Source organism: Atta colombica, unplaced genomic scaffold (genome assembly GCF_001594045.1).
Source record: "Atta colombica isolate Treedump-2 unplaced genomic scaffold, Acol1.0 scaffold38, whole genome shotgun sequence".
In the NCBI taxonomy this organism is placed as follows: domain Eukaryota; kingdom Metazoa; phylum Arthropoda; class Insecta; order Hymenoptera; family Formicidae; genus Atta; species Atta colombica.
Genome location: NW_017259490.1, coordinates 2,787,206 through 2,806,552, shown reverse-complemented (window position 1 = coordinate 2,806,552; position 19,347 = coordinate 2,787,206). Strand labels below are relative to the sequence as shown.

Here is a 19,347-nt window from a genome sequence, read left to right as displayed (position 1 = left end):
GTGTGTGTGTGTGTGTGTGTGTGTGTGTGTGTGTGTGTGTGTGTGTGTGTGTGTGTGTGTGTGTGTGTAAATTCGGATAGGAATTTTATTTCTTTCATAATCATATCTCAAAATTTTTGAAAATTATTGATACTTTTTTTTTTCAATTGAAACTATTAAAAATAATCCTCTTTTTGCCCAACTATTCAAAATTTCACAAAAAAACAGTATGTATTATTCTATGAAAAATCATAAATCAAAGAAAATTATAACAGAGGGCTAACATTTGTTGTAGTGATTTCTTATGAAGATAGGTCATAAGGTAACACGGAAGTGATGCACGTATTTATCTGCAGATGAGGCGAATGTGGTCGCTTGACTATCGAGGCCAACGGAGCACAGGTGAAATGTCACGACTGTTTGCTAGTGATGAAATTCACTAACCGGAGATTAGGTGGCTGTAAATACAACGGTGAACGTCTAAAAATCATCCTCATCCTATCATCCTCATGATATTAATAGTAAGACTGCACTGCTAATCTCATCTCGTTTAATTGCACTTTATTAATTTATCCTTGAATTCCCTCCGGCAGCTACTTAACGTCACCGATGAGCGAAAAGTAAATAAGTGAATTCTCGATGAGTCATATTATCGATACATTAAAATCATTAGAAGATATAAGAGAGCTTCTCTAGAAAAAAAAGCTTTTCAAAAATGTTTCTTTGGCACGATAAATCGCCGGCCTCGGCTCAAGATCGCCGCCTATCCTTTTAAAGCGCAAATTATACGTTGGCGAATCTCCTTTTCGTCGTCGTAAATTAAAAGCAACGTCTTCAATTCCGCGCGGAAGAATGGGCGATTGCAGCACATCATCAATCACGCCGAAGATATATTAGCAGATTATTGTACTCCCTTGACATTAACCTACATATGTGGAAGTAATGCGACTTACGCTTGCAGAGGCCAACGGATTTTACAAACGCAGCACCACGCCTTTCGTCGCCTCCATGGACAGGCGGTACACACCTTTGTAATTATGTCGCTCATGGTTAGTCGTGCCTAAGAAGTAATCGCCACATTGAATTGCCTTGTCGAACAAAGTGAACCACCGAATCGGTGTCGACGACCCGATGCGTTTCTTGTCGTAAATAATTCTCTAGAGAACTATGATTACCTCTCCGTTTTATCTAACAGCAATTTGTTTTATATATTAAATCTAACAGTAAGTATGTCCGGAACAAAGATTAGAGCCTGGACTGCGCTATAGTACATCGAATGGTCATTCACATCAAGAAAAAATAAGAGAGAGGGAGCGTGAAATCGACCAATCTTCCTCTCTTTTTAAGATTATGATTGGTTGAATAGAAAGAGATTGTGACCAACCATTTTCACGTCCTGTCTCATTTTTGCCGACCGATTTTACACATACGGATGGCGCATTCTATGCTTTACGTCTTTGGTCCAGAACATTGATGTTGATTGGCAAGTATTCCGACTCGTCCGAGTCTTCAAATCGATTTACTTCGCGGACAGAATCGCGAATGAAGTAATGGCGAATGCAGCGAAGAGAAACCGATGCGGGTTTCCAATTCTAAAATGTGCGATCGCGCGGTACGACCTCGTGCTCGGCTTAAATCGGATTCCAGGACGTGTGAAATCGCATCCCCGCACAGCGATTCGAGTGAATGCAAGCAGACGAAGTCACGTAGCAGCGCCTAAGTGGTCCCGATACCGATGCTGTCGACAATGTCCATTCGATTCAGGCCCTCATCCGACGCATGCATGCACGCACGCCACATGGACTAAATGTAAACCGGTATACGCTCGCTATTAAAGTCGATAATAATAATAATCCGGAGCAGAATTTATTTTATGATCCACCGTCGCTGTAACGTTGATACGTGCGTGATTCTAGATTTTTTTCTCTTTCAACCCGCAATTTCACGAATTTATACAACGCCCATCAGTCCCGTCGTTTGCTTCATCATTCCAAAACGATTGTCACGAAATGATGGATACCATCAGTTTACGAAACTGATGGTATCCAAGAAGAGCAACGTAAGAAATCCAGAATCATAATTTTCACAGAAAGCCTGTGAATGTAGGATCTCGAAATGAAGAAATAAGTCATTTCAACTTGACTAAACGATCTTGTGGTACGACTTGTTTCGATACTTTGCACCGCTTATGTTCGTTCCACGTCGTAACACCGCGACGTTGTAATGGATTAGTCGTAATGAACCTACAGTCGCGTTTCACCTGAAGAAACCCGTTTTCCTTAACGGCTACTAACAATAGCAACGCGATCGTATACCCACGCGAAAAATTAGCAACGCGAATGGCTACGCGATATCCGACGTGCGTGCATCCGTGAGAGTCTCAAAACAACATCTTCGTACATATTTTTTTTTAAATATCTGGACGCGCGTCGCGAATAGAGAAAACCGGTTAAAAACCACCGGTGTGAGATAAACCCCGTCAACTTTTATAGTTATTTCAGAAAATACTGACCCGATTCATTGTACTTTGCATTTGAAGAGCGTTATTAAAACGACCGGAGACGTTTTTATCTTGTACATCCGATCGTTTCGAGAATACAAAAGTATTGCCGTCGCCTTATACTTTCGCCTCTTCGCGACGGGAATCCACACCGCCGCGATTCTAATCAAATTTCCACGGGGGAACAGGAATTCGCGCGCGATTGAGATGCAACGGGGAAGATAGTTCGGCAAATTTATGCTCAGGATGACATCTCGCTATTCCAGCCGTGTCCTTTATCGTCGGTTCAATGAAAGCTACGCAATGTCGCGATTCCTGACCGACGCGCCAATTTCTCTACCTACATTTCTTCGGAGCGAACCAGACGAACGTGCCAGACAAACAGCACTCCGATACGCCGCGATACTCACGTGCCTTTCGCGACGATCAGTGCGCAAGCAAGTGGAGAAAGAGAATATATATTCTCTCGCTAGTGTCGAAGATGAGCGCGGGAGAAAGAGAGAGCGAGATGACGAGAAAGATATACTCGCGAGAGCTCTCCAGAACGGTCCAGTTCTCATGGATAGTCGGATGTGGTATGAGATATTGCCCGACTTTGCCTGGTCTGCCAAGCTATTTCTTATTCATAAGCTCCACCAACCGCTCTACAAGATGTTTCCAACCTTTTCCCGTACAAGTTTTGTCGGGATTATTCCACGATAAAGCAAGAAAAAGATACCTCGTCAGATAATTACCATAGAAATATCTCAGACTCAGCACAATCGACAAAGAAATTCTTATGTTCTATCAAACTAGAGGTAGAGATTGAATTGGAATTTAAATCAATTAGAAAAAAATCAATATCAGGTTAGTGAACTTTACTTTAATTGATCAAATTCCAATCTAATTTCAATCTCAATTTCTTTAGTTTGATATAGACTTTAGGATGATAAAAGAAAATTGGCACGTATTCTCTAAAACTTTTACAATAAATTGTCATTCTAAAGAGTAAAATCTCACTCTTAAAGTTTGTAAATTGAATTACTCTTTTTCAAGTCTGACTCCATTTTCATTCTTTAAAGTGAGATTCCACTCCAAAAAATTTAAGGAGTACATAAATATTTATAGTCGGTTATTATATTTAAGATTACCTTAAGTACAGTCTTAAGATCCTATATAATTACAGAGTCATGTTAGTATACTAAGAAAAATTTTTAGTTGAAAATGAACAAATCAGAATATTTTAATTACATCAATCATAATTCTAGTTATCTCAACTAGAATTATAATAGATTCAAAGAAAATATTGATTTATCTATTTTCAATCAGTATTCTAATTAATGCAATCACTTTTTTTCTAGTATATATCTTAATTATTAACTTAAGAATCGGCTATAAATATCGGCTTAAAATAGATAGCGTTTCCATGATGAAAAATAAAATCATTATTCTTATTGTGTTTCATTCATCGGAATTACTTAGGTGAAGCGTTTTCGAATTTTTATGTTTAGACGAGAAATTGTTTCGTTATTTTTATTCACGGATTTTGGTAAGATTTGTATGAAAAGAAATGTTTGTACAGCTTCCGCTCAGGTTAACGTTCGATACTTTGTGATCTGCACTGCTGAAATAAATTTCACTCGTACATAGAATCGCCCTTCACAGATTTTATCACCTCGTATGTATTTTAAACCAATGTTCTTCAACCTGCGTGCATATTACGGCGCACCGTGAGCTTATCCCGAGTACTTCGCGAGATATCTCGATCATGCGTCGGCAAACGAAGATAAAAATCCTCGCAACAAATTTAAAGCGAACTGGATACTGCCGCTGAGAAAGTATAATATGCAAAAGGGTTATTTCACGCGTGCATAGAACGTGTCGGAGATTTTACTGGTTGCTCTCAGCAATCTCTCGGGAATGTTGCAGCGGGCGTGTTTTCATCGAGACTACTGATAAGCGGTTTAATCCCAGACGCGATTCGCGTAAAAATTAAATAGCCGATTAAATCTTCCTTTCCCCATCCCCTCTCTGCGTCCTATTTAATGTTATATTTAACATTGTGCAAAACTCGCTTAAATGATTTAAATCAGTTATGACGCGAAAGAACAATTTCTCAAGGACGTTGAATTTCTCAGAAACAGCGCAAGAAATAATTTCTCAAGGACATTGATATATGCCGCGATAATACGGAAGAGATAAGAAATTTAAGCCATGACAGTGGCATTGTTTTCGGGAATTTATTATACCTACGAGACGTCGCTTTCGAAAGCACAGGTTTCACTCTAAGTCAATTACCTGAATCGCGACGCGGCGCGGAAATCTTCGCACGCTCCCTCACATATTAGCCGTATTTCGCTAAAACGCATAAACTGTTTTCCGTTGCATGGAACAGTTAGTTGGAAATATACAAATATGTGTACGCACATATACGTGTCTCGTGTACACGCCTCATGCGTGCATCGTGCTCGTTATATTGTTTTCTGCTTTTACCGTTTCTACTTCTATACTATACGTGACTATCGCGGTTCAGGTCGTAATCTAAATATATACTCCGGATGAAAGATACATTAAGATTGCAAGAGAAAAAGTGCGCACGAATCAAATTCATTTCGTTCCTGGCGATAAACCGCTTGGCTCTAACATTCAAAAAGAGAACACTCTGAATCTTTTAAAGTGAATTGCCACTCTGAGGAGTGAAAACTCGCTCTTAAAGATTGAAAATTAAGCCACTCTTTTTCAAGACTGGCTCAATTTTCATTCTTTAGAGTGCATGCATGGAAAGAACAGTTTTGCTGAAGTATTTGAAAATTTAGCTGGATACAGATCTGAAAATAATTTTATTTGGAGCATCAAGATAATTATGTAGGTTGCTCGAATGTTAAATTGCTTTTTGCAGCATTCCAAGAACAGAATATCAAAATAATATCATAAATTGACTAAATTACAACAAAAAAATGACATAAATGTTCATCAATGTTATTCATCAACTTGATTATTCATTATTTTGACTTTCTTGTTTTCCTTAGTATTGTCATCAATGTTTAGCGTCTTACATAATTAATTTGATGAAGAATCTAATAGTTATTTTCGGATTTAGCTCTAAAGTATTAAAATACTTTAACAAAATTAATCTTTCCACATGAGATTCTACCTCAAAGAATTAAAAGAATACTAAAGTCACGATGCAACGATAACTAATCATCAGTACTCCCGATTACGGAAATGACTCTCGGTGCAGAGATATACACGCGCGAATGGATAGATTTTCCCTCGCGTAATGTGATGCGATATTATGATCTCTCTGAAACATTGTCCACTTGTTTGGCGAGAAGTGCCGTGTTACTCGCGCACAATTCGCGGACCGAGGAGAGCACCCCGGCCAAGTATCGTATCAGCTTTCCATCCCAAGAAGGTAAATGCCATACGTATATATACGTATATATACGTTTGTGCTGCACGGCGTATCGCGTATCGTCGCTGAAATTCTGCAGTTTTGCACGAGGCACGATGCGCCTCGATAACGAAGGATGCCTTTCCCTTTCGCGGCCAGAATGCCACGTTCTTTGCTCTCCTCTCGATTCTTCTCAAACTGCACGAAGAGCGGGGTCTCTTCTTCGGGCACTGTGTAATTTTCCACTCGTTTCCCGTAGCGGGTCATTATATGCAGTCGATTGACCGGATTCTCCGATGACTTCGACATCCTCTCTCGCGTCTTCATTTCAAGAGGCGCGCATATCCATGAGATTAACTCTTTCGGCGTTTACGAGCGTCCTCTTCACATTTGTTTCACGTTTTATCGTCCACGTTATTACCTTAAACGTTTCCAAGTTGCGCGTCAATCAGCACGCGCTGTCACTTCGTCCGAATGGCGGATCATTATCATGGTAAAAAGGAGACCCAAATGACGCGCGTATATCACGTTACCCTCTCCGAATGTGTGCCATCGAGGAGAGAATCGTTGCAGCTGCGCATATGTATATATTAACCGAGTACACTCCGTGAACGCGGGAGGGTGGCTTTGCATTTATTATCCGTACACGATTTAGGGTGAGAGAGAGAAAAAAATGGACTCTCCTCCCGCGCTTCGCCTCTCTCCCGAGAACGAGACCGTGGCAATAAACGTTAAAATTTGATACTCGCCAAACATCGCACATGTGTCACGTAATAACGTAACATCCCATTCACTCTCAGAGATGTGATTAATACGAGCCATCGCGTTAAACTGTTTCGTATAATTGCCAATCTACGTCTACGCTAATATGTTTACGTTGCATTATGCAGAATTGGGATCGCGGTTTGTACGCAAATTATTCTCCATGCCGACGAATGTGATTTGCGGTTTCATAGCCTGTTCTTACTTTGCGTAAGAATCGAGGAAATGTAGGCAGCGTCTATAAGTACGTCGTAGACGCACTTCCCGTGCGTTGGTTGCAGGTGCGTTTAAGAGCGAGCGCCTTGACCTAGACAATCGCCTGGAATGGTGTAAGATGCTTATTAACAACGACTTAGACGATACTGCCACGCGTCTTTTTCTCTCTCTCTCTCTCTCTCTCTCTCTCTCTCTCTCTCTCTCTCTCTCTCTCTCTCTCTCTCTCTATCTCGCGTGGGCGTACGCGAGGGAGGTCGCGGATTAATTTATTAGCCAATGCAATTATCTGTTACTCAATGCCGCAGCCAGTCCGTTCATTCGCGACGTGCCGCGGTTGTCTCTCGACATTTCATATCTCGCGATGTTGAGTCGGCGAATTATCTTGTCGAAAGGTTGAGACTTTCCCTCTCTTTCTCTCTTTCTCGCTACCGGTCTTAAATTTCTCGTGCAATTACGATCGCATTAAACACCACTCGGCTTCGCTCTCGCATCTATATTAATCACACCCAACTACGTAAACGGTGCGCCGTTTGATTGCGTAATATAAACTAATCGCGGTAAACGCCGATAAAGCGAGGTAACTACGATCATTAGAAGTAATATATGTTCATTCATAATCGTACGCGCTCATATTATATTATAGACTCATGATTAACTAATCCTCATCAAACATTCAGCTATGAAAATTACGTGTAATTAGTTTACCGTTTAAACAATCACTAGTGAATATGTATATGTAATTACTTAATTATTCAAATAATTAGAAGCATCTGCGTTCTAAGAGATGTAAAGTAAACTTCCGGCTACTCTGTGACAGGTGCTAGTTCAGAAGTCTGACACCTTCTTTCAGAATCACGCAATAAGATATTGCTCGTCCAGGAAGTCGCGACGCATCTCTGGCAAATTGTACAAGTTATTGAACGAATTATGAATATGAATAGAAACGCGGTACGTTAAACTAACCGAAGGAACCGTGGGGAAAATGTCCGTAATGTCTCAAGAACGACAGGAAGGAGCGAAGTAATAGCGAAGTATGTCGTGTCTCGACCCCACCATCATCGAGGTAATCGTCGATCTACACGAGGAGGCGGCCGCCAGGATCCAGCTGACACTCGACAGGAAGTTGCCACTCGAAAATATCGCGGCTCACATTGATGGGTCCCTACAAACGTTTACACTACGATGGTAGATGGATAGACAGATAGCTTCGTTGCTTGACTCTGTCATTTTACTCTCCCGTACATGTACGAAGGAATCATAGGACCGTGGGATCTCGTCGTTTGAAATTCTTATAATTGCTCCTTTTAAATTCAAGAGAGGCGAGTAATGGCCCTTTAAGATCCTTATAATGTTAATTAATGTCAGATGCACACATTATAAACAATTTTCTTCATATTTTTATCATCAAACTCGTTTTAGCGAGAAATATAATGCATCAAATCTATAACAAGAATAAAGTCACAATTCAATAATATGAATATTTAATCCTCGGTTTGTAATCGTATTTTAACTTCTACAATTTGGATCTTTCTTGTTCAGTCCAAGTTTTTTTATTGTTCCAGATTTTCAAACAAATATGAAAAATTTATCTATTTTCTAATACACATCTCTACATTATTTAAATAGATATTTTAAGATATTTTAGGAGGCTCTTCGCATTCTTTTATTTCGGAGAAATTTAAGAATAAAATTCCACTTGTATTAAGAAAAGACGATAGATTACAGACGAAAGATTAAAATTCAGAAAATAATGATAATATTATAATAAAATAACAATAAAATAGAACGTAGCAATTATAATTTCTGATGGGAGGGATACTAAGAATATTATTACAAGGGTGCGATATCTGGAGAGGGATATCGTTAATCCCTTGCTCTTGACTCGCAATATTCGTCAGGTATCGATATACTGATTATACGTTTAGGCAACAACGTGCTCGCGTACAAATCTCTCGCCTCTAATCAAATGGTGAAAAGAATTTTTTCCTGACACGGGAGAGGTAATCATACGCCGAAGCTTATTCTGATCGAGCGAATAGCAAAATCGTGACAGGGGAGGCGTGAGAGGCTGACCGACCTTACGATTATAGAGACGTGTTTAGAGCGCGCCATGGCCTTAAGGTATCGACATCGTGTTCACGGTTCGCATTTAGCGCTAAATGCGACTCCTCTGTGTCGGATTCTCTTGGCTTAACTTTGCCCGACACAAAGATTCGATTAAAGCGAATATGGGATGTAAGCACGCCATCGTCATTGTTTGCTGAATAGCTGAATGAAAGATTTCTGTCGGTGCTTATTGCGATTCGAGATGGAGACAGACAATTCATGAAGGGAAAAAGAGTCAAATCAAAAGTAATCTATAAGCACCAGTCATGGAAATATCAATCGAATCGGATAGACTAAGGGAGGCCAACCTTGGAATCCTGTTGTCAGGACTGTAACAAAGCGCTTTACACTCTTTAACAAGTTCCAATCGGCATGCCATGTGCATATTTATGTGAGCCGAGCAAAATATTTTTTTCGAGTAGAGTATTACGGACTTTAAAGTCGACAAACAAAATAAATATCAGAGCCATGCATAAGAGATAATTCTTAGAATTGAATGAATTATTTACGTATTAATCATTTAATTGATAAATTACACTGAAAAAAATGATGTTATCTCAACAGAATTATTTTAATTAAAAATAATCTTGCTAATTTAATGACAGTATTAATGAAACAAATAAAATTTTATCAACAAAAGTATGACGTATTTATTTCATTAACGATGTTATTAAATCAATCAAATTATTTTCAATTGAAATATTGCTGTTGATCATTTTTTTCAGTGTATATTTTCTTTAATTTTAATCTGTCCACGCGCAATCAATGAACATTTATATCTATATTTCATTCTTATAACTGAAAAATTATGTGGCGATCCCAGAATCATACGTACTATGATTTCTCTCACAAATCAATTTCGCACGGTTTCCCGATAATTGAAACTTAACGGATCGTTAAAGTGATATTTCTCGCGGGCTCGTGCATTTGCAAGCATGGTACAATCGTGATTTCCGACGACGTTTCGGATTGCCATTGATGTTCGTCGTCATAAAATGCGGCTGCATATTCTTCAGTTTGCGCCGCACAAACGCAAATGGAGTTCGCGCTTTTTAACAACGTTCAACAATCCGTCAATACGTTAATATATTACAGTGCATTAATTCGCATAATAGCGGCTCGACTTATCGACGTTTATTTTTTATTCAAATTCTATTCAACTTTACAGAAAAACTGCAAGAGACAAAAATCATTTATTTTCTTCTCATAGAACTCTAAGAATTTTTTCAGAATTTTTTATCAACTTTTTAGTATTGCATTTTCTTATTTTCGATAAGTCGAGCCATTACTATAATATATAACCCAACGAATTAATGCACTGCACTGTACCTATAATGAATGAAGCACGGCGCTTAGTCTCGCACGAAAAGACCGAATCGCAATCGCCACGATCGGTTCGACACATACGAGTATGTACAAGCTCGCATTCCGTGTTACCGCACTATCGTTTGTGTGTTGCGTCAGTGTGCGCCCGCACCTATTTATAGTACAGACACAAAGTATAGAAATAACTGAATGTCGATATGGCGCTATTAATTTCCCGATTCTATTACACGTTCCAGCACGTCCTAGTGGATCCTCGTCGTTACGCGAGTCCGAGTCTGAACTCCTTATCTTCTTGATGCGTTGACTTTGCCCGCATTAGCATTCACGACTTGCAACCAACTATATGTGCAATAACTGTCTGAAACAGGTAATAACGTACCGTCGGTTTTTCTGCTATTGAGACCCTCCCATTAGACCTTTACCGCAAACATCATGGATCTTATTCACTTGACAGGAATATCTTCTGATTAAAACGTATGATAATAATGAGAATATTAATTGCATTTAATATATCTTGTACAACCAGGTATGTCTAATTAATAATAAATAGTTGCTTATATAGCTGCTCGGTCAATTATTACTCGGCAAAATAGAAGTGGTCGATTCACCGTACATGTACAAGTTTCATGATTGCGTCGAGATAAATAGCGAAATGAGAATTATGCGTAGAAAACGTGTCGCTTATCGAAGTCACGCGTCTCCAATGGGGTACCACGGCTTAATCGATCGCCCTGGAATGCCGCTACTGTCGCACACCGAAGGAGGCCGATTTATTACCTCGCGTAAGCGCATTGTAGACTGTATGGATTTCAGTTAGGGCGTGGAGGAGACGAGAGGGAAGGTCTGGCATTCCAGACAGGCGCTCGCGCGCGCACACCTCGTCGTCCCTTTCGCTGCGCCCATCGACGACGAGGATGCAGGATTCCGGCGTGTGCGACTTGCGTACCAATCGAGTCATTTCTATGTGGAGCGCATTGTGCCATTTTCTTCTTTCTTTTTTTTTTTTTTTCATAAGGTATCCGGAATCTTCTTGGATCTCTCGAGTTGCTGCAGGGAAAGCTTTGCGATTCGAAATGGTTGTACTATTTTAAGTCAGTTCTTTTCACATTTATTTCATTTACAATAAAATCATAAATATATGATATTGGAAAGTACATAGATTTAGTAAGTTCCGAATGAAAAATGCAAAATCTCGATCCATTTATATTTGCATGCTTTTTTCTATCCGGTTAAACTTATAAACCAGCTGCGTAATCGTACACGGGAAAAAAAGTTTGATTGAAATTAATTGGAATTCTGATTAATATATAATCAAATTAATATAATTTAATATTTTCAAATTAATATTTAGATTAATACAATCTTCTGTTTCGCCTATTTTCAATCAAGAAATTTTTCTCAGCGTATGCATAAAGAAACAGTCGAATTTTATGTTCCTTCCGCTTTCTTATGATAGAAATATGATTAGAAAATTTTTATTTATGAAGTTAGTATATATGTAGTTAGTATATATGTAGTTATACAATTATGCAAGTTTGTCTAGACAAACTCTTATGAATCAGCACGTTGTTGCGAAATACCATGATAGATTAAAACGACAAGAACAAAAGGTTCTTACTAATGAGTTACCGCGTGCGCTACACGCGTACTGACCATCAGCACGTTTTGCAGTAAAGTCGACGTTAACTAGAAAATTATGCGAAAACTGCCGTAATATTTCCGGAGCTACTCGTCGTCTTGTCGAGAAAGATGGAATGCGGGAAAGTAAAGAGGTCGGATATAAGCCGGTCCTTGGCTCGACCGTCCGCGAAGTGGACAGACCAATTATGTGGCGGCGCAAAATCCGCATTACTGCACGCGCATATAAGACGCGCATTATGCGCAGTGGTGTACCCGACCCCTACAATAAGCAAATAGCGGAATGTTAGCCAAGCTCGTTTGCCACACGGAGATATCTGTGCGCGAAACCGGAAAGTTCGGCGCAGCATCGCATACAGGTGGCTGTTTAACGTAAAAACACTTTATAATCTTCGCTTGCTGTGATGTACGACAATTAATATTAAATTTGGCGTAATTAATCCAAATTACGAAAAGTCGCAAATTAATATATCCCGCCGAGTGAATAATTAATACGCTGATTCATCTCGATTTAATATCTCTTGTCATGTGGAATTTATTATTTATATTTATGTAAACATAAAATACTATATAATATCAAATATTTATTGTTATCTTATTATATAAATATTTACTTTTATTTCTACTATATAAGCACAGAAAAAAATAATAAATTGGGTCGTATTATAGCAAACCTATAATAAAAAATATACTTACTGCGTGAATTTAACATCTATACACTATACAGAAAAAGGATCTTGTTAAATTAAATAGTAATTCTGATGGAAACTGGACGAATCAGAATTTTCTGGTTAAATTTACTAGAATTCTAGTTGAGATAACTAGGATTCTGATTGATATAATTGTTCTGATAAAAATAAGAATTTTAGTATCAATCAAAATTCCAGTTATCTCAATTAGAATTCCAATAAAATTGATTTTCCAATCAGAAATTTTTTTCGGTGTAAGAAGATTTGATGGTTTAACAAATCGCTAATGCTATTCAGCTATCAACTTTGCTACTTTAACATAAAAAAATTGACTATCTACATATTACGACTGTAGATTTGCTGAATCAGTGAAGTTTTCAGCTATGTTTTTTTTGCTAAATGTAAATATGTATATATATCAATTACATGTTACTTGTTGTTATATTCTTTGCAAATACGAAGGATAAAGAAGAAAAATCCCAAAGCGACCGCTTTTCGATCTGATGCAACTTTTCGATGTTTATGCAGACAGCTTTCCCACAAGGGGATAAAGTCACGTAACGCGTTCTTTATCGCGCGAATAATTTTCTTTTCGTTTTCGCGGCGCATCGTAATAACGAGTCAAGTTCCTACGCCGTTGCGCGGATACGCACGTGCATTAGCATAAGGTATGCGAGATAGTTGGGCGTAGGCGTGTATATAGATACGAGCGCGCGGAGCATAAAAGGAAGCAATAAGATCGGAAAGAAACGGCGGAGATGGAAAAAGATCGGGGACACCGACCGAAAAGGATGGAGAACTCGAGAGAAAAAGCGCGACGCGACGTAAGGAAACGGGAGTACATACGGGTGCGCATGGATTACTCGATAAGATATGTGCGAAACTATTTCTATATAGAACATTGACGACAGGCACGGATTACGGAAGATAAGCGGATAAGGACTGTAACGCGTAAAGGTTGAATACCTTTAGCGCGATTCGATCGCTTTATTTACAAGGAGTCGGTTTGTACTCAGCATATTATATCTAAGACTGAAATATCAATATGTGAAAGTTATAATTGGATAATCTACAATATAAATATATACTTGTATTTATTTTAGTATCAATTTTAATATCTATAGATATTAAAATTGATTAGATTATATCTTCAGCATTAGGGAATGTTAAAATCATGTGGCTACGTGGAGTATTAACAAATGTTTTAATGATACATTGCAAAATGATTATAAATTGAATCCTCGTTATTCGAACTTATCTGGAAAGTAAAATGTGTTTCAATATCCAGTCACGGCAGTTTATTATCAGGATAGGCGTTAAATAAAGGTATAGAAAAATAAAAAAGGTATAGAAAGAAACGTTCGAGATTGCAATCGTGCATTGTTTTCGCGCATTGTATTGGCATTGGAATTCAAATACACTAGGGTCACGCAGGATTATCCTCTCGCTCGTAAGAACTCGTTCTTATTAAAATATCGACGCTTTCACTTTCACTTTCACAGATGCTTTATCTTTAATTGAGCTCTCCTCGATTATCTCAGTTTAAATAAAACTGATTTAATCCGATTGTGAATACAGTGAACGCGGTCGTGGCCGTCAGGTTGAATCGACCCTACGGCGATGTGGGAGTTAATTCGATGGTACGTACCGAGGCAGGTGATCGAATGGTCCGCGGGTGGTCGTAGAACATTTCGCGCCCATGCCGCCCTCAAAACCTCGAGGGCGCAGGGCGGTCCGCTAACCATCAGCACACCCGGCGACACGTGACCCTTGTACCTCAGCTGCCGGGTTGCATCCACCAGGGCTGCGTTCCACCAGCATTTGGAATTCGCTTCCAAGAAACTCTGCAACATACAGCGCGAAATAATCGCACTTTTATCGCACTTCGCAGCGAGCAAAATTTTGATATGCTAAAATGACAAAATGACAGATACTAAATTATGATTCAAAGTTGCACAATGAATAATTATTTTTCAATTTTCTGAAATTTTTCAATTTTAAATATCAATTAATTTAACAATACTCTTCTACTGTTTTGTTTTTAAATATTTCTTACAAATTCTCTCCATGTTCATGAATGAAAAAGGTATTACGATAGAAAGATATTCTTTGTGGAATCACACGATTATCATCCGCACATTCATCGTATTTTGCATTACTAATAAAAAAAGCCGTTACACGTCGCGCGATGGAAGCCAGCGAGTTATCCTCAGAAATATATGGCTCGATCGCTAAGTGTTTATCTCTCCGTGGAGCCGTATGGCGTTTCACCCTCGTCGTAACTCGGTGAAACATGGTTCTACCCCTATGGATGTTTTCTAGAACCCCCGCGTAGTTCCGTGTCACAGAATGAACCGTGATAGGGTCGAGAGCCCCGAACAATGCTCATAAACGAACAGCCCCGCAAGATTTTTCTCTAGTCCTGTCTTCTTTTCCCTCTCCATTCGGCTAAACCATGAAATTAGTGCGGAGTGCTGGAATCGATCGGCGCGAACTTAGGGTGATTTATAACAGTTCTCGTTCGAACGAACCGGTGCGATCAGTTCCCGCAATTGTGAAACAGCTTCACGTAGCTCTTTCCTATTGTATGAGCAATAACGAAAGAAGATTAATCTGCTATATCGCGAAAATGATGTCAACTTCTATTCAACTTTACTCTAGAAACCTGTGGATATCACTGATTATTATTATCAGTCCCAAATATGTCATTGGATAATCAGTGAAATTCAATTAAAAAAGAAAGAAAATTAGAGCATTACATAATAAGAACACCGATATTTGTACATCAATGCTATATACATTAAATTTATAAACTAAAGCAAAATTAGATTAGGGATTTCACGTTTTTATTATTTTTTTAATTGAATTTCACTGTAAATTCACTGATTACCAGTGACTTGGAATTTATAAGTCAGTGTTTATCCACTGATTCTGATTAAAAAAAAATTATACTCATTCAATTTCATCGATCGGTAAAATAATTATTTTCGAGATATATATTTAGAGTCTTATCTTATTGTTATATATAGTAAATATCTCCGGTTAAATTGTGTGTTGCGATTCACTAGATTGTACCAAGGTAGATAGAACAATATAAGATAATAAATATTATCGGAGCGTACGCGAATGCGATCATTAGAATTTCACAGTGGCGTCGATGAATCACTTTGCGAATCGCTCGAACGGAAAAACAACATCAGATGGGACATCGCCGAGACAAGGAGTCCAATTTAATTCCAAGTAAAGAATACAATGCGCACCGCGTGTATAAGACGATTTTGCATCTAACGGCAACGTAGAATCTCCGGACTTTCACCATCTGGAAGTCACCGTATAGCGGAGTGTACAGCGACGGTTACTCACTACTAAATGACGGAATCTCCGTGTAGCCGCTGCAAATTACACATCCGTGATCGATCTGATCCATCGTTAGAACGGCCAGCTCGTTTTGTGCCTGTGCAACGGAGCACAGCGCAAACATCCACCCTTGCCAAGGTTGCGCTCCGTCAGCTCTATTTCGTCACTGATGTACGTTCCATCGTTCACGGATCACCGTTCTTTCACATACATATATAAGTCGAAACCTTTCACGAAATTTTTACGATCGCAATAACGTCCTGTCAGTTGATAACATTTTTTTTAACTCGATATTTCATAACATCTGTAGCGCTCAATAATTTTCACATTTAATCGCAAAATATTCTCGAGGGGACACGCCTCTGAATCACTTCGTCGCGTAATGATGTTACTTAACGTCACGAAACGAAGCGCACTTTCGATCGCATTCGGATTCTTTTATCCCCGAGGTATTATTACAATCTCCCGGAGCGGAGGACAAGTTGCAGCGTCAACTTTCGTAATCGCGATTACGACATCGGCGCGGATTTTCGACACTCCGGTGAGGATGATATTATAATAAAGGCACAGTGCTCGCGTGCATGGGCCGGTTTATTAAATTGCCTGCGAGGCGCAGACGGCGATTTTCAGCAGGTGAAACTTCGGTTACGTCAAAGCCATACTTCCTCGAGACTCGGTGTACAGCAGCTCTGAGCTCTCCACGTGGGAGCTGCCTCTCGGTGTGTCGGATCAACCGATCGATTTCACGAGATCGTGCCTTCCACCGATCTCTTTCTCCTAACGCGCGATCGAGACACCTTCTACAATCGAATTACTCTTAACGCGCTTAGTTTTTTCCGCCCGGTTGAACACGATAAACGGAGAAAAGCGCCACTTTCGCAATTTTAAGGAAATTTCGTTCGTCTCTTAGCCGTCCCTTTCGTAATCTTGACTTAGGCTTTACGAAAACATCCTGCAACGCTTAATCATGCACTAACTGCATCGACAATCAAATCTATCCAATTTACTCTGTTATTTATGGCTATAAGCGATGTATAAAAATTATAATTTTTATAAACGCTTATATATGTATACATAAATCGTGTATGTACACACACACACACACACACACACACACACACACACATACACGCGCGCGCGCGCGCGCACACATATACTTATTTCTATACTCTCTAAATCTGAGTCAATGGATAGTCTTAATTATTCAGTGGCATACTTTGCACTGATCATCAGTGAAATTCAACTAAAAAAAGAAGAATTTAAGCATTATATAATTATACTGATATTATATAATTATATATAATTATACTGATATATATAATAAATACTGATATTTGCACGTTAATTTCAATCTTCCAATACCATATTCACTGAATTTAAGCACTAAAATGAACTTAGTTAGATCACATAATAAAGATTAGCTAGGGATCTCACATTTAATTCACTGATTCAGGGACATACTTAATATCAGTGATTATCCACTGATTCAAATTTAAAGAGTATTAATTCTGATATATACAATATTAATTTTTAACGCGCGATACAGTCTCTAAAACACTGGCAAGAAAGTTGCACAGGCATGTAAAAATATCGCGTTGCATCGCAGAATGTACCCGGAGTGGGCAACAGGATATGCTGATAAAGTAGACACTCTTATTGTTCATGAGAGGATCTAACCGTGAGAGTGCGACAGTTCTGAGTTAACCATAATTAGCGCTGAACCAGCTACCATGTCTCCTGTATCCAGCCCAGCTGCACGCCAACTAACTGTGCGAAAAAGAGTACTTTTGAGAGGGAATCGCTAAAAGCAAATTAACGTTACTGTATTGCGATATAACGTACGTATATAACGTACGTTACGCGAAGTAACACAATTCCCATCACCGGGAATAACGTTTTATGTATTCTCACTTAATCTGCAGAAAATAACAACGAGCATTGTAAACGGACGTCTGTTAGGTCGGAATTATATAAAATAGGAAGCCAGGAAATATAAACGATTCCGTATTGAATGAATCGAGTGCCATCCCTCGAGGTTTCTATGATTATCTTGTATTTATTCTCGAGATCTTATATACATTCTGTCCCAAAAGATTATAAGCTGCAGATATCAAGGGGAGTAGCGAAATGTAGAATGACTGCTGGGAATGAGGGTGAAGCATTTGGGAAACATAGGATAACGATGGAGAAAAGATAAGATGAAATTGGAAATCAGATTGGAAATCGTGATTTCCTTTACACATTTTCTTACATTTGAAAAACTGCATGGAGAAAAACGATTTTGTTGAAATACTTCTAAAAATTTAATTAGCTACAGATTTAAAAATAATTCTCTTGAACAATTAAAATAACAATTATGTAGGAAATTCAAACATAATCAACAATAATCCAAAAAATTTGTATGTTCTAGCAACCAGCTTTGTATGAGCATCTTATTATTTAATTACTTTAGTAATCTAACAAATTTATTTTAAAATCTGTTTCTATCTAAATGTTTAAATACTTCAGCGAAGCTTTTTTTCCTATGGAAACTTGGCACACGATAATTTTCTTTTTATATAATTGCACTATTTGACGTTATTTGACACCGAGATAGAAACAAAACAAGCATACATTCATATTTTATGAACGAGCGAGAAGAAAAAACAAATGGCAGAGAAATACAAAAGTATAGAACGAGCTTATTGTTGTTCGGTGACGCAGTGCTTGGCGTAACATACGTATTGCGATTTCCGTGCCGGCAATGAACTTGCGGTAATACGGTCTATAGGGTGTTGTACGGTCGTTGGCTGCCCGTTAATTATTATGCAATATACTCGCCGTACTCTCTCCCACCGCGCCTATATGGTTATCCTTTTAAAGCCCTAACTTGAGACGCCGCGCACGAACGTGAGCGGTTAACAGAGTCGAACGAAATATACCTGAAACTTATTGCCAGTGCGCCATTCGTACTGCGGCATTATTACACTGCGACGGGCTTATCGATCTATCAAAACCCTGCTAGTATTACTGCAATTATATTAAGCCTTTAATATTTATTCACCAAAGCTCTATATGTATCATATTTTATCTGTTATTATAAAGAAATTAATGTGTATTACATGACAGAAAAAAGATGAGTGCAAATTCTTTTTGCAAGACTCTTACAATACTCATATTATTGACGAAAAAACATAATATACGAAACGTTTAGCTGCTGAAGGTCGTTTCGTCATTGCGAAATTGATCTATTTATCAGCCATTACCGGATGACAGGCATCAAGGCGTTCGCCCGTGCCCGTCATCTCGAATTTTAATCAGCAACCCCCTATAGTCCCGCGTGAGTACATGGGCTGCAAGCATAAATCACGATAACATAATTTATATGCTAATATCGCGAGTGTAACGTGCGCTCGAATAGT

General features: G+C 38.7%; 1 protein-coding gene across 1 annotated transcript in view; it reads right to left on the bottom strand.

The window, feature by feature from the left end:
* The window catches only part of LOC108690883 (storkhead-box protein 2), a 39,109-nt gene that overhangs the window by 15,647 nt on the left and 4,115 nt on the right, over window positions 1–19,347 (bottom strand). Inside the window, exon 2 of the mRNA XM_018198409.1 lies at window positions 14,238–14,433. Coding sequence (XP_018053898.1) covers window positions 14,238–14,433 — 196 coding nt within the window. The remainder of the gene's footprint in view (window positions 1–14,237; window positions 14,434–19,347) is intronic.